The sequence below is a fragment of the Ovis canadensis genome, chromosome 18 (genome assembly GCF_042477335.2).
Source record: "Ovis canadensis isolate MfBH-ARS-UI-01 breed Bighorn chromosome 18, ARS-UI_OviCan_v2, whole genome shotgun sequence".
NCBI classification, from domain to species: Eukaryota; Metazoa; Chordata; class Mammalia; order Artiodactyla; family Bovidae; genus Ovis; species Ovis canadensis.
This window is the reverse complement of record NC_091262.1, coordinates 28,984,955-29,007,031: the sequence shown is the minus strand read 5'-3', so window position 1 is coordinate 29,007,031 and position 22,077 is coordinate 28,984,955. Positions and strand designations below refer to the sequence as shown.

Sequence of the window (22,077 nt, the reverse complement as noted above, 5' to 3'; positions counted from 1 at the left end):
GCAGAAAGATCTACTGCAGGGCTTTCACAGAGACCTGGAGGTACTGGCCTACTTGTTTAGGACACCTATGTCCTAAGTCCATCCATGATGGGTATCTCCAGACCCTGGGAAATTCACAAAGGTTGAGTTCCTCAAAGAATGCGGGGCCCTTGTACACATTATCATCTTTGCACAAAAAGAACTACGTAGAACTGTTACATAATACATCATCTATTATACAGAAATCCATTCAAACTACTTTTCCTAGTGTCCCAAAACAGTTACGCTAGAAGTTTTCCATTGGAAAAGTAATGTTTGCCTCGAGGGCTTCTGTGAGAGCAGAGACAAACAGGACCACATGGGTCCTGTTCAGTAGCTCAAGTCTATTTATATTTAAAATACTGCTTGAAATATAAAGCAGTCTGTTACTAAGACAAAGGGGAAATGAAAATCACTGCTCTAGAAAGAACAAAGAGTAAGCAGAATATGGTTAAGTGCAAACAAGAGGACTCATATCGAGAGAGAGTTCTGGATTACTGGGTCACAATTGATTCCTTTGTGAAAAGGAAGGCAACTTATAAGACACTGCAGGGCAACAATCAGAATCCCAATTATGCTTAAAATCAAATATTTAATCTCATAAGCTTGAATAATAAATAATGAGTCAAAATAGCAATCTTCTGCCTGCTGTTAAAAACCAAGTCACTTCCCTGGACAGAGATGTGTACTGTCTGAACCTACACAGAAGAAAACAGCTTTAAAGCTTCCGAGGGCTAAGTAGGCAGCAATACTGCGTGAATACCAACACACACACACACTGTGAAACACAATGTTCTTGGACTTGGAAATTCCCGTAAGCAAAGAGTGCAAAGTTCATGAAGTTAACACAAGTGTATCCTTATGTGAGTAGGTGCACCGATAATCTCCATCTACAGGACGCCACAAAGAATAAAGTAGAACGCTATCCAGGACATAAATTTAAACCGATATTCCAAATTTATCAACCAAGGAAGTAAAATTCCAATAAGCGCAATTAACTTATTTTGCGTAAATGTGTTAAGACATTCTGGATTTCCTTCATTTCATCTTCAGAAAAGGGTAGCAAAATAAACGTATATAGTACCTCCCAGTCAGATTAGAGCTGGTGCTGTGGAAGGGCCGCGAACCTGGAAAACAAGAACGGCAGGAAAAACATCAGAACAAAAGCATCTTACCTGGATAACAGATAAAATGTTTAATGTTTTTGTGACTGACACAGATAAAGCAAAAGTAGCCTCTGAAAGCCAGTGTGGGGTGCTTTTCCTTCTGAGGGTTTGGAAGAAGGAAAACTTGAAAATGAAACCCTCAAATTAGAACTGGAAATTGGCAGCAACTGGGAGTGAATTTCTCATGGGGAAAATTTTTTTAAATCCAGGATTCAAGTAACCAAAGAAACCCCAAAATGAAACAACAAAAATGCTCAAATGTATGTCTAATTCCTGTTCTTACGAAGGTTCAGAGTCCATAGGCCATCTTTCTGAGATGCTGTCAGAGAGGAATACACAACAGGAAATGACATGTCATTTTCTGCATGCTGTTTAACCTTGTGTTCATATATGTCTATATTAAAAGTCTAGCTAATATATGCCTGACATTTTCCTGAGCATTCCTAGAAATGGATTAGAGCATTAGGAAACCAACAGAAAAGAGCATTAGACCCAACTTATAAGGTCTAGGGTTTGCCACTAATTTGGGGTGAGATCTCCAGACTTCATTTCTTCATCTCTGAAATAAGGAAGATAAAACAGATGCGAAAGGTCTTTCTAATTGATACTGATCAGATGAGTAGGGCAGATACATTAGTCCTCCTTCCATAACCATCAGACCATAAACTGAAATGAGCCATTACATCAATAGCTAAATAAGACAGGGCATTAAATAAAACAAACACAGAAGCAGTGATACCATTATTTTACCTATGATAGGTTAATGACAAACGGTTTCCAAGTTTTAGGAGATCAGGCATAGAAACACCTTCTGTGTGTGATTCCAGGTAGACAAAGGTTGCTCTATGTAGCTACTGTTGTAATGTGGACAAAATACGCCTTTCTCCTTGAGGTTACTGAAACTTCAGTTTGATAGAGATTTGGAAAATGTTCTGCTACCAGATTATCAACATTTGAAACTCTTAAGAACTCCCAAATTGTTCCAGATTTTTGAATAGAAATGTAGCTAACATGTATAAATAACGCATTTGAAACTTAAAAATGAATTCAAAGGCTTCAAAAGATCGCTTTCACAGTTTTCCCTTTTACTTGTCTGGGGTTCTCCTTCTGCTTCACTTATGAGGCACAGTAACAACAGCCAGAAGTGGAGGAAGAGCAAGACCTGGGATCTATCTTCCAGCTCTGCGTGATCTGGTGAAAACACCAACATTTAAACCTCCGAATGCCTTCATTCACCTAAACAAACGAGTGCGGTTTAGACTGGGGGCTTTAGAAGTTTTACACTTAAGGAGCCCCGAATGATATAAGCACCATCAAGTTCTCTCAGGCTGCCAGGATTCTGCTGTACATGTAATCAATTATCTAGTAAGTTACCACCTTAGTAATATGAACAAAGCAAAAATAAAACCCATAAAGAAAAACACCAACCAGCAGAGAGCCTGGCCAAGACTAAGCTCCCAGAAGGTTTCTGTCAAATAAACTAAGAACTCAACAAATACTCTGAGAATCTGTAACTCCTATAAGGATTTCCAACTTTTTTGCTGCTAAAAGATACTTCAATTCATTTTAATTCATTTATCATAACCTCTCAAAGATATGGTTCTGAAAGCAGTGATTAATTCACCAATGTTTCTAAAATAAATGCTTCTGACTTTCCCTAAGTGTCAAGTTTTCAGAGCATCTAAGAACATGATATAACCAAAGTTACTTCCATAACATAATTGCAGACAGAAGCAAAGAAATCTGTCATTGAATTTAGCCTATTAAGTACTACTGCAAGTAAATAACATATTTCAACGAGACCTATTTTGTTTTAAGGCATGAAACAACCTGCAGACCTAATACAGTAACACTCCAGAACTGGAGCTGTTAGGCGGACATAGTATTCGTAAAAGCGTGTTCCACCCATGGAACACTTGTCTCCTGAGACGTCACACGTTGTCTTGCACATACTGTGGTTTACCTGGTTAATACATTTTGGAATCACAGCATATTGAACACTACCTTCAAAATTCGCAAGATACACATAAGCCTTTGAAACCTGCTTAAAATAGTTTCCTAAATTTATATGGTCAAGAATCAACCCTTTCCCCCAACCGCCCCATCCCTCTACCCCATAATTCTCACTGTATTTTTGAGTTTAAGGAACACATTTTGAGGAATGCTGGATATTTGATTCAAGGGTTTCTCTGAGCTTCTATACTTTGTGATGATATTATGTTGGATTAACTGAGTAACCGGGGCTGATTAACTGAATAACCAGTCATAATTTTGTATTAGTGGTAGAAGAAATACTATTGGAACCTTAGTTTTATTTGTCATGCTAACCTATTTCCAAGCATATTACAAATACTCAACAGCCTTGAGAATTTGTAAAAGCTCAAAAGTTGTAGATGGAGTTTCACAACTTCCCTCCTATGACAGCTGGTATGGAGTGAAACTCTTATGTGCCTATACCAAAGGCATCTTACTTGTGAAAAAGTGTTGAACATATAAGATACTCATTTGTGCATAAGCCACTTTCCTTTAAGAACAATGCAAAAATGTCACCCTGAAGTTGATATTGCTAAATATTAAATTTTAATGTTTAAGTATTAAATACTGCTCAAACTTAGGATCAGCAAATGGTGCTGAATTAGGATGCTTAATCACATTTATATTATAATTGCCTAAGACTAATATGATTTATATGAAATGAAAACAATTCATTATTTAGCTTTATATAGCAAGTATTTTCTCCATTAAAAGCAGCAATCCTGGAATTGTCTAGAAATCTCATACAACTGAAAAGAGTAATTTTCATGGGGGTCAGCATTCATTTCCTCTCTGAGTTTACTAAAACTAATACTAAATTAGGTTATTATTAAGTAATGATATAATAATCTGAAACCTACAGTGTAGTGAAAGGATTCAAAACTAAAAGTTCCAAAGGAACTTCTTCCATCCAATTAATTCATGTGGTTTAATCTCAAAGAAAGATATTCTTAAAGAAACGGTCTGGGGTAGTTCCCTGGTGGCCTAGAGGTTAGGATTCGAGCTTTCACTCCCATGGCCCGGGTTCAGTACCCGGCTGGAGAACTGAGATCCCACAAGCCATGCAGCATAGCACCCCCGCCCCACCCACAAACAAAAAAACGGACAAAGATGGGGGGAAAAAAAGGTGAGAAGAAAGAAGTCTGACAGTGACTTTTAAATGTCACAGATGGACATCTAGGTATCTGCCCTATGAGACAAAAAAGGGGAAACAATGACAGTGAAATTCACATGACTGAATGGAGCGTTTTGAGAAGTCAGTATGCAGCGTTATAAAAGGCACCAGGTGGGATGGGAGCCCCGTATGCCTTTGCAGGTATCTCTGTTCTGAGACGACGTCTTGGGCCTTGGAACTGGGTCACTGGATCAGGCAACATTGGTGGTGTACAAGACAAAAACTTTATTCGTTTATCCAAATTCATTTTCAAAGCTAAGCATGAAGGCGAATGATTCAGCAGTGGTGACATGCAAGAGGATAAAAGCCCCCCAGTCTCTTAGTAGGAAGCCTACGGCATTTTCAGCACTGGTCAGGCCCTGGAGAGCAGCCACTGGACCCCAAAGTTGCTTACTTACTATGCAACTCCTCCTCCTCATCACTGGAGTAAGAAGAGCCAAGAGAAAAGAGAGTTTTAGACTTAAGGAGGAGAGGTGAGATGCTGACGGAGAGCGAGATCCGCCGTGCCGGCCGCATCTGCTGCTGGGCTGAGGAACAGGTTAACAGAAGACATTAGCGCCTGCGGATCACACCAGAACAAAGACCCACGGTGCCGAGAACCGTGCCACTGGCCTGAAGGATGCCAGGGGCGGCTGTCTGGGCCTCGAGGCACCAACTATTCACACGTCCACCTTTCTTTCTCAATATGCAGAAAGGTAATGCGGCTTAAGAAAATGCCTCCAACAAAGACAGTACTTGTTAGATTATGAAAACAGGAAGCGCACTACTTTTCACAGCCATCATTTACAGCTGGAGTGCCCCCCACCCTGTTTAAGGTAAGGAAACGCCTTGCATGGTGGTGGTCCTCGGGATTCGTTATCGGCTCTCTTCCCGCCCACCCCAAACCTCCTCACTCACTGTTGCCTCCTCAGGTACAATCTGCAGGTGACACGGTGATGATTCAAAGCTTTCTATTTTCAAGTCTGGTCTGTCCTTTGAATTCAAGCCTCACTGGGCAGACATCCCACAGCAGCTCAAACTCAACAAGCACATACATCAACTCAGCCCCTTCCTCCAGACTTGTTCCTCCTCGTTTACTCTCTCCTTTGGTGAGCGGTGCCTAGCATCTAACTCATCATACAGGACAGAGACCTGGACGCTGCCCTTGAATCCTTTTATCGCCTCTCACTCAGCCCTTTTAATTCTGTCTTCTAGAATCCTCTGAACATCAACTTCTTCCCTGCTGCCACTGGTCTGCACCTGCTTTGGGCCAGCATCTGCTCTCATGAGAACGCTGCAAGAGCCTTCTACTCACCTACCAGCCTCTCCTTCCCAACATGGTCTTCAGTGAGGCCTCTCTGCAGTGTCAGAATCAATCAGTTGATTTAACAAAAACCACTCCACTGCCCTCAGACAAGAAGCCCAGAGTCCTCAGTCTCGCTTTCCACCTGCTAACAAATCCAGTGATGCCCTCTTGGTCTTGACTTTGGTATCACTTCTCCCCAGGGCTTCCCTGGTGGCTCAGACGGTAAAGAATCCGCCTGCATTGCGGGAGACCTGGGTTCGATCCCTGGGTTGGGAAGATCCCCTGGAGGAGAGCATGGCAACCCACTCCAGTATTCTTGCCTGGAGAATCCCCATGGACAGAGGAGCCTGCTGGGCAACAGTCCAAAGGGTCACAAAGAGTTGGATATGACTGAAGCGACTCAGCACAGTACCCAGTTAGGCTTCTCTGACCCCTCGAGTAGGGGCTTCTGAGCACCCAATGTTTCTTTCAACTGCCACATGTACCATCATCTGCTACCTTCAACTGTTCTCATGCCCTTGAGCTGAAGTGCGGGGAGAAAAGGAATTGTATCTGGAGGCCATGCCCCTCCTTTCACTGTCTCGCCTGGTGCCTGGCAAAGGACAGGTAACTTTGACTAATTTAACAAATGAATACATGAATTTCCTTTTGTCAGGCTTTCTGTAAGGTCAACATCCTAAATAAAATGAAAGAAAAAACCCTGTACCTACTCAGCACAACAGACACTCCATACCCCAGGTAAATGCCGAGCACTGGCAGACCAAAGGGTGCAGCCACAGCGCCTAACAGAGTGCAAAGAACGCCACAAATTCACGTGCATCGGCTTTGTCAGCAGTGGCAGTCCAGTGCAAAAGGAAGATACCATTTTAATGTGTGTTCTACAGTATTCCCAAATGTGAAGCATGTATATAAGAAATGAAAATAAGCTCTCTTAATTACCCAAATCTCAGAGAATCCCCTTCTTCTGTCACACAATCATGGATCATAAAGAAAAACCTACTTGTAAGAATAAGTAGTATCTCCAACATGTATGGAAAGAATATGTTCTGCTAATACAGGGATTCAGTTTTAAAATGCACTCAAATTTAATGACCATAAATACATTCCAGCCTCATACTTTAATCAAAAGGCCAATACCAAAAGTCAATCTGGGGATTTCCCTGGTGGTCCAGGGGTTAAGAGTCTGCCTTGCAATGAAGGGACACAGGTTTGACCCCTGGTTGGGGAACAAAGATCACACCTTCTGAGGGAGCTTATAAGCCTACACACCACAACAAAAGACCCTGCTTGCTGCCTGAGACCTCACGCAGTCATAAACACAAATTTTTAAAAAAGTCAATTTGCTTGACCGAATTTCTGTTCTGATGAATTTGTCAAATATTATCTTCTCCAAATAGAACTACCCTAAGAAAGTAAATGTATTCCAATAATGTCTCCTCCCACCGTCCAGTTAAGAGAGAGAGACTAAGCACAGAAAGCAGAGATAAAATACCGTCACTGGCGCCGCTGCCCAGCTGCCCAGAGGCCCACTCTGATCTTTGGTCATGTGGGTCACTTCGTGTTGAAGATCTGGTACATTTTATACATCAAATGCCACAGTTTGGTTCTTAAGACTCACTCACCTTTCGTGGTCAATTACAAGCGAACGTTACTGTCCAAGCATGCCCAGGAACTTGGCCAATTCACCCACCCCGAGTGAAGGTCTGAGAACGATCCCAAGGACAAGTGCCACCTGGGGACACTGTTCTCTGTGACAACAAGCCATGTGAAATGAAGGGCAAAACGAAACCTCCGTAAGAAGCCCAGGAGGTCTCACGGTGCACTGGGTGCCACTCTCCCACTGACATGCTCAGCAGGGCACGCACGTGTGCATGCTGAGTCGCTTCAGCTGTGCCTGACTTTCCAGCGATGGACTGTAGCCCCCCAGGCTCCTCTGTCCATGGGATTCTCAAGAATACTGGAGTGGGTTGCCATGCCCTCCTCCAAGGGATCTGCCCAACCCAGGGATCGAACCCCAATCAACCCCAGAGTTTATTGTCTGTAAGCATCTTCTGGGGGCAAGCAGTAACAAGTTTAAAAATACAGACTTGTGAAGGGATTATCTGTAATAACTGGCTTATTCTGCGTATGCAAACATAAAGTTTATTCTTAAGTTCTAATGATAAAGCATCCGAGTCTCCTGGCAAGCTGGGAGTCTACACTCAACCCTAGGCGGCAAACACATTTCCTGGAGCGGCTTCTCTGAGGGCAGTGTCCCGCCAGTTTGGGAATAATGCCGAGTCTGTCTGTCTTTCTAATCTGGCCAGTGACCCAGTGACAGTCCAGGCAACAGTTTGGTGGACGTTTGCAGAAAAGCTCAAATGGTAACAGCTGGGAAAGGCTGTGGGAAAAGTTGCTAACTTCCTTCAAGGGGGAATCTAGAACACAAGTAAAAGCTGGGAAGTAGTGAGAGAGTGCTGGGTTTAGGAAGCATTAATATATTGTACTCAGACAAGCAGATTTGCTTGTATGACACAGCCAGTTAAAGACAAGCGAGAGATCATGTTCCAGGTCTTCACCACTGCTCAGACCCTGGTCAGAGAAAAACGGACCCCTACACTGCTGGATGATGAACACATTCATTCCACAGTGACAACAAATGCTCCCCACAAGCCAGGAAACATGCTAGTACGAATGTAAAAGAAATACACATTTTAGCCCTACCCCATTATTAGCCCTGCCGAATAGTTCAAGGACTTGAGGTCACACAGCCACTAAGTATGCTTACCATAAAATACCTGAAGGGTTCCACACACTTTAGGCTTTAAAACCACAGGGTAGGTTTTAATTCTGATACTTCCAACAGGGAAGACCATGACCAAAGGTGAATCATGCAGGCTATTTAAGAGATGTGGAGTGAAGATTTGCATGTGCAGCAGAAACCAAGAACCATCCAGTTACCCTGAGGCTTAGAGGCATAGCATGCAAGAAAGAAGTTTTATTAGTCTTCTGTTAAACAGCCAGAATTTTTATATCTGCCAAAAAAAAATTATGTTTCCAGAGCAGAATAAAAAAAAAGAAAAAGTCGGGAAATTAATTGAATTGTACATGAGGAGGGACTTAAGAGAAATACTGTCATTAAGAGTGGATAAGCCCTCCAATTATAGCCTGTGCTCACTTAGGGAAGTAGTTAGGGCCAGTTCATCATTCAAATCTACATGAAATGTACATTACAAATCAGAATGAGTGGCCTCCACTTTGATGAAAGGGCTGAACTCTCTCACTCCAAGCTCTATCCATGACGGCCACCAGCCACAGAGCTCGGAGCTCAGTCTCCCTCAGGGAGGGACAGCGACCGGCCACGGAGCTCAGACCCCTCTGGGAGGGACGGCCACCGGCCATGGAGCTCAGTCGCCCTCAGGGAGGGACAGCCACTGGCCATGGAGCTCAGTCCCCCTAGGGGAGGGATGGCCATCGGCCATGAAGCTCAGTCCCCCTCGGGGAGGGATGGCCATCGGCCACGAAGCTCAGTCCCCCTCGGGGAGGGACAGCGACCGGCCACGGAGCTCAGTCCCCCTCGGGGAGGGACAGCGACCGGCCACGGAGCTCAGTCCCCCTCGGGGAGGGACAGCCACCGGCCACGGAGCTCAGTCCCCCTCAGGGAGGGAAAGCCACCGGCCACGGAGCTCAGTCCCCCTCGGGGAGCTCAGCTGCCTGGTCCCCACAATAAGATGAGCCAGAGTTCCTGGCGCTCAAGGACTGTGCTTCCTGGGGAGTAGCCGCACCATTCAGAGGGTCTGGCTAGCAACTGAAAGCACAGTCAAAAACCATTTTGCTTTTTGGAGGAAAAATAAGAAGAGTCCATGTGTCACTGAACACTGGCCACCTTCTGTTGGTTCTGGGTAGCTGTTGCTATAGAGACTCAGACCCTCCCCCAGGCCCCGGGAGGAGGGACTCGGGGCTGAACGGCCTCACTGACTGTCGGGTTATCCATTTCTAATACTCTGGGTTCAAAGCCACTATAAACTGTTCAGTTATAATAATGTCCCTTCTATACAGCAGAACCACTCACCCAAAGCCAAGTCAAAAGCAAACCAAACCAAGATCCAAACAAGAACAGGAACAATGACTTCAGTTACAACTCTGAGAGTCTGTGCCTATTATCTTCGCGAATAAGTCACTATTAGGCAACTTTATTTCCAAAAGGCTAGGTTGAGAGTTGAACTACTAATCATATAAAATGAGAATGAAGTTAACACAATCATCCATTTATGCCTTAACGCCACTGTGGACATTAAAAAGATGAGGCCTCTAGTAAGTCATGAACTGAGACAGAACATCCCATTAACACAGGGCAGCTACTTCTGTCCTCACTCTTTTAAGATGAGTTCTATATCAGGAGATGGTGAAGAAACAGCAGGAGGGTTTTATAGCCTTTATTGCAGGTTCCTGAATACATGATCTCTCAGCAAGGAATGTAATATACCATACTCTGATGAGAATTTTAATCTTTGCATCAAGATCCCACACTGCAACTACTCAAGAAAAACAAAAAATCTATTTTGAAAATAAAAAAAAAGTGGGGCTTCCCAAAGACACCTGTCTGTGGCAAACATCTGGATCCAATTCAAGTATATTTTTGAGCATCTCTGATTTGCAAACACTCTGGGCCTGTGGATGCCAGACGTCTCTACGTCTTTCTACTTTCATAGCTCATTGATCTTGAATCTGTATACAGTTTCAGTAATCACTTTTGGCTGTAATCCTTTTGACATTTGCTTAACTAAAAACATATCTCAGTCTCTCTCTGTCCTTTATGAGCTTGACATTTTTGAAAAGCTCAGGGAATTAGTATTGGATAATGTTTGGGTATCTGTACTATGGTAATACAAGACAGTGTCTCTGACATAAGAGCATTACATGTGTAGCTTACTTTCCTGTGTTTCAGAAAAATCCTTAAGGAAAGTGATAAAGCCAGGGAAAGGAGCAAGATGGATAAAACAAGTGTTAAAATAACACTCTGGAGGCTCCAGGTGAAGACTATGCGGTGAGTATTAGTGCTGTTTTTTGCAACTATTTTAAAAACCAGAAATTATTTCAAAATAGTTTTTAAAAATAATATCTGTCAGGTTGAGGCCCAAGAATACAATGAATTTAATGTGCTAAGGAGATTTTTATGTAGTAAAAGGAGGAAGGTCTCCAAACTGAATTCTGTGTTGCCTTTTCTGTAAATGATCAGTCATTCATTCAGCAGAAGTCAGGCACATGCTCTAAGGCAATGTCACAGGGTCTTAAAGGGAAAAAAATAAATGAAAGGGAAAATGTTCTGAACATATTTAACGAAAAAAGTAGCATACTCACTGTCCAACCCAGGATGGCTGATTGTCAGTAATGAGACGGATTTTGTCAGTGGAGAAGAAACGGCTGATGTACAGTAATTAAATCCCTGTTGTTTAGATCTGTGACATGTCTGTGAGGGAAATAAAGGTAAAAGAGTTCTCAGTTCATGCCCTTATATTTCTAGGTTAGTACAAAACTTGACATTCCGACCCAGCAGAAGGAAATAAGGCAGTACACAGAGGAAAAGACCACAAGCCTTGTAGGCCACAAAACAGGTGCTCAACTTCAGAGAAGCAATCAAGCTTTTCTGAGCCTCAGTGTTCTTATCTGTAAAATGGGAACAATTAGAGTATCTGCCGCTTACGGTCATTTCGTATCCTTCCTAAGAAGGACGCCTAAGGACGCCTCAAACTTCGTAAGCACTTAATACATGTCTACTAAATGCACTGCTGCTGCTGCTGCTAAGTCGCTTCAGTTGCGTCCGACTCTGTACGACCCCATAGACGGCAGCCCGCCAGGCTCCGCCATCCCTGGGATTCTCCAGGCAAGAACACTGGAGTGCGTTGCCATTTCCTTCTCCAATGCATGAAAGTGAAAAGTGAAAGTGAAGTTGCTCAGTCGTGTCCGACCCTCAGCGACCCCATGGACTGTAGCCCACCAGGCTCCTCCGTCCATGGGACTTTCCAGGCAAGAGTACTGGAGTGGGGTGCCATCGCCTTCTCTGACTAAATGCACAGTCAGATAAAAATAACTTCACTGGAAATATCAGACTACGTATACACTGCCTGCCCTTTGAATATTTAAATATCATGTACACATATAGTAGGATACCAGTAATATCATTCTGATATTAAAGAGTTAGAAACAGAGATACAAATAGAAAAGGTTTTAAGATCACAAGCAAAGTAGGCTCTGCATCTGGATAGAAACCTAAATCGTTTTCACTTCCTCTTCTGAGATTAAACTGCTTACATGCAAGCATGTGGGTAACTGCAACTCCCTCGGTGAATTCACGGCTACTTCAGTGTGTAATCAGACCCACTGCAGAAGATCCTGCAACAAAACCCGTTTCCAGTGATGGTGGGACTCCTCTTGTTTTGCTTGGAGAGAGGCCATCCTAATTGCTAACTAATTTTAATTATCATCCCTTCCCTTCCTAGCAGTCTGAAATTGGTATGTACTGAAAGGGAAGCAATGAAAATCCGTTACTAGGGTGAACTTGACTCAGTTACACCAAAGACTTCTCATTATTTAGAGCTTGTTCCATGGGTAACCATGGTGTCTGAGGCAAACAGTTGCTATGTTTCAAATACAACTGTGAGGTCTGAAAAATGACATCAGTTGAAAGGCAGAGACCTTCGGCAGGAAGCTGGCTGCTGGCGACTTGTGCACATCAGGGATACAAGCGGCTCATATACCCACTCTGAGATTGCACACGAGATGGAAGACTCTGGTGAACAGAGCCCTGGGCAGGCTGAGCACACCAGGTGCTACAGGGTCAACACTTCATCTCGACAGACTCAGAAAGGCCACTTACACTGACACCACTCACTGAAAGAGAGGGCCATCACTCAGACTCCTAGGAACGTCAGTTCAGGAGAAGGTTATCACATCAACATGAGTAAGAAAACGGAAATGCTCTCATTTCCTCATCAAACGTCATCTACTTCAAAGTAACAGGGAGACTAAAAGCCTGCCATTCTGAGTTTAATACTGTTCAGCTAAGAGCCAGTTATGGAGCCTCAGGCAAGTCACTTAAATGGGCTTGACTTGCTCACACACAAAGGCTTAAGCAGAATTTGAGGGGATTTACTGGCTCTAAGTAAACTCAAGTTTTGGTATTTCACCTGGTCCTACAAGTGATTTCCAAAGGACTCTGTACACATAAGATGCAACATGTTTTTCAGATGTACTTGTCAGAGATGCTCTCTGTAGTCACCAAATTTATTGTTTCCTATTTTCCCCTCTTTTTCTGTTACTGTTGGGCTGAATAAATAGACACCATCTACTTCAATAATTATATTCTCCACATTCTTGTTATTTTTCTTAACTTCCAAGAAGCCACAAAGAGGGGACAAAAGCAGGCAAAATTCCTTTAGGCCTTCAATTTCATGTCCTTTGGACCTTCACATGACTGTAAGTGATACATTCATCACTAAATCACCTAGTGCTAGACTTGAAATATTTGGTCACTTCACTGCTACGTAGCAGGATGTAATAAAAAACTAGATTTCTACACAAAACCTTGGTCATTGATTCGAAGGACAGGTTGTTTAAATTTTTGTTTGTTTAGTTTGAAACGATGCCTTATACTTCTACCTAAAATGAAAGCCTCCTACTCAGAGACTGGCATTTTAACTTTTTTGTTTTATTAGAAAAAAATTCACTTGGAAGTGTATCCCAGAATACTCTCAGAGGTTCATCCAGGTGTTAGTTTTAAAATTAATACCTTAATTTTAAAAGCTTGCTTTGCTGAAATATTTAGATCTATGCAGATTAATGGTATTCTTTAATTAACACTGGGCTTCCCTGATAGCTCAGTTGGTAAACAATCTGCCTGCAATGCAGGAGACCCTGGTTCAATTCCTCGGTCGGGAAGATGTGCTGGAGAAGGGACAGGCTACCCACTCCAGTATTCTCGGGCTTCCCTTGTGGCTCAGCTGGTAAAGAATCCACCTGCAATGCAGGAGATCTGGGTTTGATCCCTGGGTTGGGAAGATCCCTGGAGAAGGGAAAGGCTACCAACTCTAGTATTCTGGCCTGGAGAATTCCATGGACTGTAGAGTCCATGGGATCGCAAAGAGTTGGACACGACTGAGCAGCTTTCACTTTAAAGTAGCATTAAATGCTAAAAACTGCTGTTTGCAACACTGAGTATATGCGTAATTATAGCTACTAACCTCATGTGAACATAAGTCTCGCATTCTTTGTTCCTAATATGAGGATATATTTAGGGAAACGAAACGAATCTTTTCCCCCAAAATTAGCAACATACACCTCTTTCAGCCTTACCTGCTGATTAAACATTCTGTGCTCCCTCTGGCCTGACTCAAGATCCTCTTCTGAAAGCGACACCAGAGAGTCACCCCTTTCCTGGCCACCAAAAGGGTGCCTAAGTTCTTTGGTGTTTGAAGAGTTTCCTTCTAGAGATGAGGACGGCTTGTTTCCAATACCAGCTCCTCCTGTCAAGCCTTCTAGACTGAAACTGAACACAAGACACCAGAGTTAATTCATTCTGAGACTCAGAAAGGAAGGAGGATACAAAGCCCCTGCTTTTGCATCTCCCTTGCTTGTAACTTTCTGTCACCAGGCAAAACTGTCTGCAAGGGCCTGGCCAAATGAGTGCCCCCTACCCTTCCCCCTAGATCTTGGTGGGCTGAGAAATATACTGCACTTGGTTTGTTTTTTTAAAAAAACCTCATTCAATTTACTCAAATGCTGAACTACTTCAAGTCATCTTCTCAGACATTTTTCAATATACCATATGGATAAACTGTATTATCTATAGATCTTTTATTTGTTTGGTTTTTTTTTAAACCCTTGATCTGATGTGATCAATTTTTGCCAGACTCTGAAGCCTGCCAATGCCAAATAATTAAATGGCACAGAGAAAATATGAACATTAAGTTACCTTCTGGAGGAAAATAGGGAAGATCCAGACTTGCCCTTGTGGCCGTCCAGTGGACCTTTGTAGCTTCACATTCGACTACAATCCAGGTAACCTTTGTAACTTCACCTTCCATGACAGTCTAGGTGACCTTTTTAACGTCACAGGCATGCGTCCACCCCAGAAACCCCACATCACACAGGCGCGTTACCATCTGTGCACACCTGCGCCAAAAGCACCGCTCTGGCAGGTTTCCTGAGAATTGTTAGTTGCAGACAGGCACATGGGACACCATAAAGGGCAAAAGTTGGAAAGTTACTGTGTCTAAGAGAGGTTTAATATCTTCTTCCTTGATACTGACAAGGTGGGAGAAAAAAGCAAACTTAAGGTTTGGTATGGAAAATGGGATCCCTGGAATAAAGACTGTGGTTTGCAGAGTGAAAAGCATTTTTTGTGAGGAGGAGGCTATGGAGAAAGGTTGGCCACCTTTCACCCTTGGGGATGCTAGCCAGAATAAATCACGTGTGTCACCACTGGATCTCAGAATGCAGGGGAGAGTGCCATGCCCTCAGTTATAAGCATGTGGAGCTGTGTTTGAAGGCATAATGAAGCTCTTTCGTTACCTCTGCTCAAAGTTAACTGCTACAGAAAAAGTTCATGTATGCCGGTCTAGAAGGGTTTCTATTTGCCCTTTTTCCTATGAATCACTTATTATGAACTGAAACCATATGCCTCTATAAATTAAACAATGGATTTTATTCTGATTTCAATATGACGACAGAAATCATGACTAACTCCAAGTAAATGTCTCTGCAAAACTCATTTTCAATAGCCAGGGTAAGAAGACAGACTAACTGAAGAAGAAATTTAGTTTTCTGTTATGAATTATTTCTAAAGCCTGAGAAAGCCAGATCCTACGGTTACCACAACATTTAATCCTGAAAGTGATTAAATCTGGCTGCTTAGCTGAGAGAAGAATATGTAATGATGAGCAATCTGTGAGCTTAGAATCTAAAGAGATGACTGGATTTGGAAGTGTAATTAAGAAATGAGTGCATCCTAGTAGCTGCCTTGTTTTTGTTATTGCTTTCCTCAGGATGTGCTAATTCCTAGGAGCTGGGAATTGGGATGGATGAAAACAAAGAGAGAAGTGGTCTACCGCAGCATGGAGACAAGCCTGTGCAGAAAACACCCGAATCTATAGCCACTTGAGACACGCAGAATGCATCGGGGAACACCATCCAGCTCTGAGGCTGCACCCCTTGAACTGGATAGGATGCCCACAGCAGAGGCAACGCAACACCGAGCTCACAAAGCAGGCCGCCATACGCATTCCAGCCGCACACAGCCAGTCCAAAGCCGAAAGCTCGGTGCTGTGCTTCATGATCCCCCCTTTGGTGGCTACACACATAACAATACTATACCTTCTGTAATTAAAATCAGCACTCAGGGCAGCAGAGTATTGCACACCAGAGGGACACCAGCTCATACTGGGGATGACATCAAAGGCAGAAACAGAAATGGAAGAGGGAACAGGGATGGGATTATTGGGTTTAAAAAGAAGGGACACAGTTAGAGACAGATGGATTTTCTGATCAGTAAAAAATTAGGAATGTAACACTGATTTAGAATTTAGAAAACAGCTAGAACAAAACACACAGTTCTTCTATTGATGTCCATCAACATAATGTGTTAGAAATGACTACATGAACTCTTTACAGGTTAACAAGTTCAGTGTTGGAAACCCCAGAATTCCTCCTAGTAAATCCTGAACAGAGTACCCACACTCCCTGTGGCTTCCTGGCTGGGCACGCTCACAGCAGTGTTTCAACCCCACTACTGGGGACACTCTCTCTATGCTGCCCACCACTCCTCCACCCATTTAGGCTTGGATGCTAAACATAAAGCATATAACAACACAACAAAAAATCCACTTGATCATCTCCTGACCACAGCATCTCTAATCCTTCATTAAAAGGAATGATGACAAATTGCACTGGGGTAGGCTCACTGAGTCAGGTTTTCTTTTCTCCCCCTGTTTCCATTAAGGATGAATCTAAGCCAGAAAATTCATATATCTTTCATAATGATACCCAACATCAACATCCACCTTCAAACCCTATTCACCAGGCTTGGATGCTAAAGATAAAGCATATAACAATGGTCCTATTTCGCTGTATTTTAATGATAATGAAGGGATGTCTTTCCTTGAAAGAGAATTTTATAGTATTGACCAAAGAGTCCCATAATTTTAGGTATGTATCCATTTGGTCATCTATTTCCTTGACTATCTCAGCACTTATATTTATTCTCATGCAGTAGGAACAGAAAATCTGGGGTTGGAAATGATAAGTGAACATGAGCAGACAAAAAATAACCAACTCAGAGTATCAGGTACTCTGTAAAAAGAGCTGCATCCATAGGTCAGGATTTTTGATTAATAAAAGCTATTATTTAAAAAAAAATACACACTGCTACTATTTCAGCCTTAAAGTTCTAAGTGACATGGTTTTGTTTTTGGAAGGGAGATAACAATAAAACTAATCTGCTCCCTGAACCTTCAATGGGAAGATCTGCAGACATCAAAAAAACCAACCAACAAACAAAAAGAAAGCTAAAAAAAACCACAAACAAAAAACCCAAAAAACAAAAAAAAAAACGAGGAAAATGATGGAAGAATAAATATGAGCTAACCCTATGGATCTTCTAAAAGTAAATCTTTAAAATAATACCATTAAAAATAAATTAAAAGGTAACATATTTTAAATCAGATTATATTAATAGTGCAAAGCTCATAAGTACAAAAGCAGAGAGTGGAAGTACACAGCTGAGACATGTCTCTACAAGTCTGCTAAGCAAGACCAGACTGACTCAGGGAAGCAAGCCCTGATACAGTTTACAAACACCCATGAGCTTCACAGTGTGTTCTTTGAAGAGTATTAATTTTATACCTCTAAGCTGTTAGTAAAAAGGCATATTATGTCTACATGGCCAATTTACTAAAAACAGAATGCGGAAAAAAGTAGAAAGTGAATATACATGCCAATTTATCATTCATTAAAAATTAAACAATATCTTTCTACGGATTTTAAACATCCCTTTACTCTCAGAAAATGATAATGATGTGAGAGACTGGGATGAAATTTAGGATAAAAAGGATGAACAACAGGGAGACAAATGGAGATCAGAAAAACCTAAGGATCCAGTGAGGAAGCTGCAGATAGTCCTAGGGTCGCAGAAACTCCTTTCACAACAGTAAGAGTATTTTTCAGAGCATCCTAATTTCCTCAATTCCTCAGCTGGGGGAGTAACATCTCATGATTCTTTAGCTTTCGGATTTAGATAGTTCCAGATTTAAAAAAAAGTATCCTGATGCCCTACCTTTTAATACTTGCTGAAATGTTTCCATTTTAGTAGCTAAGGCTTAACACAAAATTTAAAATCGGAACTCCTGTTCTTCATACAGAAATACGACAAAGGATGAAGCCGTCACTGAAGTGGCTGTGATGGCTGTGTCCACATGGTAACCTGGGCTGCATCCAGCAACGGGTCGTCTTTCAGGGTTATCCAGGGCATGTTTTTAATAAGCCCATATTGAAGAGTTTAAAGAAGAGTCAGACAAATAAACCTCTAAAGGTTTTAGATACTTCTACTGAAAAAGGCCTTTAATAACTTGTTCTCCTGGAGACAAACGTAACCAGGCTTATGATTATCTGAGATTTGTGACAACACTGTGCTTGAGCTCAACTGTGTGCCTAAAATCTGAAATTAAAGGAAACACCCACTTAAAAAGACCAGGTAGGCAACAAAGATCATTATCTGCCCACTTCCTAAAAAGACAGCCTCAGCTAATAGTTTAAAATCTCTCTTTACAAGTATCTCCTAATATGAGACAATAACCATACTCAAACCATCGTTTTCAGATTTCTAAATTTTTTTCCAAAAATGGGAAAAGTCACACATGACTCCTGTACAGGAAATGCACTGATAAAACAAAAACTCAGCATTTGAAAAAATTAAAGCAAATCAGTACTTTTCGACGAAAAGTGACTTTTCAGCTGATAAATCACTGCAATTTTTAGGTTCAAAATTTTATGTGACCAAAAATCAGTATGGGACTGAAAGACTGAGAGGAGCCCTGAGAAATCAGGGCCATATCCACAGTGCACGGGAGACTCCCAAGTGGCTGAGGAAGAAAGGCTTTCATCACGTTATTGAAGAATGCGCTGAAAATAGTTTAGGGCCTGGTACATACATGAGCACACTTCTATTTTCGGTTCTTCCTCTCCCCCTTTTCTTGGGAAAGAAAGAAAAAGTACTCTCCAGGGTCCATTACCTATGCACAACAGACACTTCCTGGACTCCTCCTTAGATAAAGTTGGGGAGACCCTACCCTATTATCAAAGTGATCTGAATACCAAAAAAAAAAAAAAATCAAGATGGAAAAAAATATTTTAACTTTTTTTTTTTTTTTTAAATAAAAGCAGAACAGGAAAAAACTTCAAATTCGAGAAACCATTTCATACAGGATGGACATCAGCAGTTAATAAGTACCTGTATTTTATTTTTCTGAAGCAGACAGGACTTATTTAAAATTAGACTGTTTAATTGTGGATGAAGCAGAATGAGATGCTTGTTAGTAAAATAAGCTCAGAGGCAAACAGTTAGTCCATCAAGTTAGTGAGCTCTGTACCTTCTCCTATGAATGGGAGGCCTCCTGACAACATCCCCAAGAACTCGCATTGAACTGAAAATGAAGGTGGAAGAGGTCAGTGTCCAGGTCAAACAAAATGGATACAAACGCGTGAAACACACAAACATCACACTAGGAAGAGACAATCACCAAAGAGAAATGGTTTGGGAGTAAGGGAATGAAAGAATGTGGAATAAGGAAAACATCATCGCCAAAAAGGCCTGATGATTTCTGAGAAGGGCTACTTTAACTCCTTGGAGCATGGAGGGAACAGTCAGGTGACCAGGAGTGAGGTTTATTAAGTTATAAAAGCAAAAGGACTTTTAATAAACACCATCCAAGAATAACTTTAACAGGATTTTCTTAAAAGTCTTTAAAATTCAGGTAATTCTCGATGCAGCTAACACTGTAAAAATTAGTTAAACTGATGAAAATGACCCCTAACTCTCATTCCAGTATCTCCAGAGGTATCAGACAGTGGTGCCAGGCAATTCTGAATGATAACTGCAATAGGAGAGTCCATGATATTATACAGGCTGAAGATACAAGCGATTTAGTGATAGGTTCTAACTGTAGCTCTGTCCTAAAATCACCGTGTAATCTTGGGCAAATCTTTTCATCTGAGCCTCAATTTCCTCACTGGAGCGACATGATGCACACAGTCACATCTAGCTTGGAAATAAAGTCATGCCAAAGGGATCCATCGTGGTTTATAAAGGAAAACAGATTCCATATAAAAGGAATCCCCCTTTCCCAATGCTGTTGTCATCTAGGACACGCGTATCCCGTCAAGCAGATTCTCTTGCCTCAGGAAGGGAATTCTGTCTGTAGGGATCATTTCCCCATCCTTATTTTCCCATATGAATGCTTAAAAAAAAAAGAAAGAAATTACAGCTTGAACAAAGTTGGGAAGGAGAGCTTTTACAAATTGCTAGGATTTCAAATACATAATAATTGCCCATCAGATAGAGCAACTGCTTATGTTATTTTTAAGGTTTGCACCCTGAACTGTATTCCAGAATAAAACGGAGTTGTAGAAAGACTGCCTGACCAGGAGACTGGAAACCTGGATTCCACTGACACTGGGTAAATGGTTTAAACTACCTACGCAGTCTCACCTGCAAAAACGGGGATAATCCCACCTGACTCATGAAGAGGATGGGAAAATTACATGAGACAATCTGATATTAAAGGACTCTGAAAAGGGTAGCAAATCAGGAGGGTGTAAGGTACTATATGAAGGTAGGTCTTCATTCACCTCGGGGCCTCCAGAACCTAGGAACGCCTGCTCTGCTTAATACATGTTAGCCGAATAAAAAAATACACGAGTGAATGACTGTAATCAGATTACGTGTACTTACAGCTATGAAATCTGAGCCCAAATATTAGGAGGTCAAGGAATTTTTAAAAAGCAAAACAGCCATTAACCGCTCCAGGTGAACTGTTGATATCAGTGTTTTACAACAACTGTCAGCCTCCTGCCCTGGCTGTTCGTCCTCATTTAGAACGCAGCCTTGGAGTAGGCACACTTTTACACAGAGTAGGCATCATGGCACCTGCTCTTCAAACTTAAACTCATCTAGGCAGCCAATGGTTAGAAACCAAACCCTCATTTCCACACAGCCTGCTTGGCAAACTGAAAGGGTGACACCGAGTGCCACAACAGATCCCCAGGCTGAACGACATGTGGAAAGACAGTACCAATTCAATAATGATTGTGACCTCTTTAACAGTTAAGTGCTGGTAATGCAGACTTTATCAAAATTTTCTACACTAGAAACAGATGGCAAATCCTATGAAGCACTGTGAAAAAACTTGTGTTGAGACTGTAAGATTTCAAGTTTATTTCTTAATTCAAAATTGACAGGAAATTATTCCCTTCAAATTTTCTAACCTCTCAATTTTATGAACAAATCTGGCCTAAACAAACGTTACACCAGTGTTTACTCACTATGTGACTTATATATCTCATTGTAATCTTTACTCTTACAAATACTCTGAAAGGCAGGTGTTTTACAGATGAGAGAATTAAAGCTCAGAAGGGTCAGGTAACTTGCCCAAGGTTATCCAGGTAGTAAGTTTCAGAGCTGGAGTTGGCACACAGATTTTCCTGATTCCTATAGGAAAGCCTATATTCTTTCTTCTATACCATGGTGTCTCCTGAAAACTTTCACTAACGGTAACACCAAATCAAAAGCAAGCAGACACAGACAAGACGAACAGCCCACCGCCTCACCTCCGGTGGTTCATTTCTGCGTCGCTGGCTGCGTTCTTCCCGGGACCCCAGCTGTGCCTCCGGAAAGGGGACAGAGAGCGCATGGAGCTCCGCAGGACAGAGCAGCTCGCGGGCACCTCGGTGATGCTGTCCATCTCCTCCTCCTCCATCTCACCCGAGCCAGCGGGCTCGCTCTCGCTCTCTCGACCCTCAGCTCCCACCCCATGGCTGAAGAAGCCGTTGAGACACTGCGGGTCTCTGGACCTGTTCAAGCTGGAAATCCGGGGGAGGGACACATCACTGCCGTGAGACGAGTGCCGGCCCAGGGACGCCGTGTCATCGGTGGAGGAGCTGGATCCAGTGGTGTCGCAGGCCAACTGCTCCTCCTCGGGCTGCAGCGGAGAGAAAGCAGGCATGGTCGGAAACAGCAGGACTGAGAGGCCTCGGCTGCTCTCCACCGAGTCAGTGCCTCTACAGGGGGTAGGACAGGCAACATCACAGCGGGCTGCAAAACAGCTTTCTTTCTTAAAGCACAATCACAGACGGACTCAGCCTCCAGTAAAGGT

At 42.3% G+C, this 22,077-nt stretch overlaps 1 protein-coding gene across 13 annotated transcripts in view; it reads right to left on the bottom strand.

Annotated features, from left to right (window-relative positions):
- Positions 1 to 22,077, bottom strand: part of AKAP13 (A-kinase anchoring protein 13) — a 320,574-nt gene that overhangs the window by 59,089 nt on the left and 239,408 nt on the right. For 3 of the 13 annotated variants that reach the window (XM_069559264.1, XM_069559265.1, XM_069559267.1), the window contains exons 11-17: positions 21,533 to 21,903; positions 19,297 to 19,350; positions 16,028 to 16,093; positions 14,009 to 14,201; positions 11,018 to 11,126; positions 4,791 to 4,919; positions 1,103 to 1,145 (exon numbers count right to left, since the gene is read on the bottom strand). In XM_069559264.1, coding sequence (XP_069415365.1) covers positions 1,103 to 1,145; positions 4,791 to 4,919; positions 11,018 to 11,126; positions 14,009 to 14,201; positions 16,028 to 16,093; positions 19,297 to 19,350; positions 21,533 to 21,903 — 965 coding nt within the window. The remainder of the gene's footprint in view (positions 1 to 1,102; positions 1,146 to 4,790; positions 4,920 to 11,017; positions 11,127 to 14,008; positions 14,202 to 16,027; positions 16,094 to 19,296; positions 19,351 to 21,532; positions 21,904 to 22,077) is intronic. The other 10 variants (XM_069559270.1, XM_069559271.1, XM_069559272.1 and 7 more) reach the window with 5 other exon arrangements.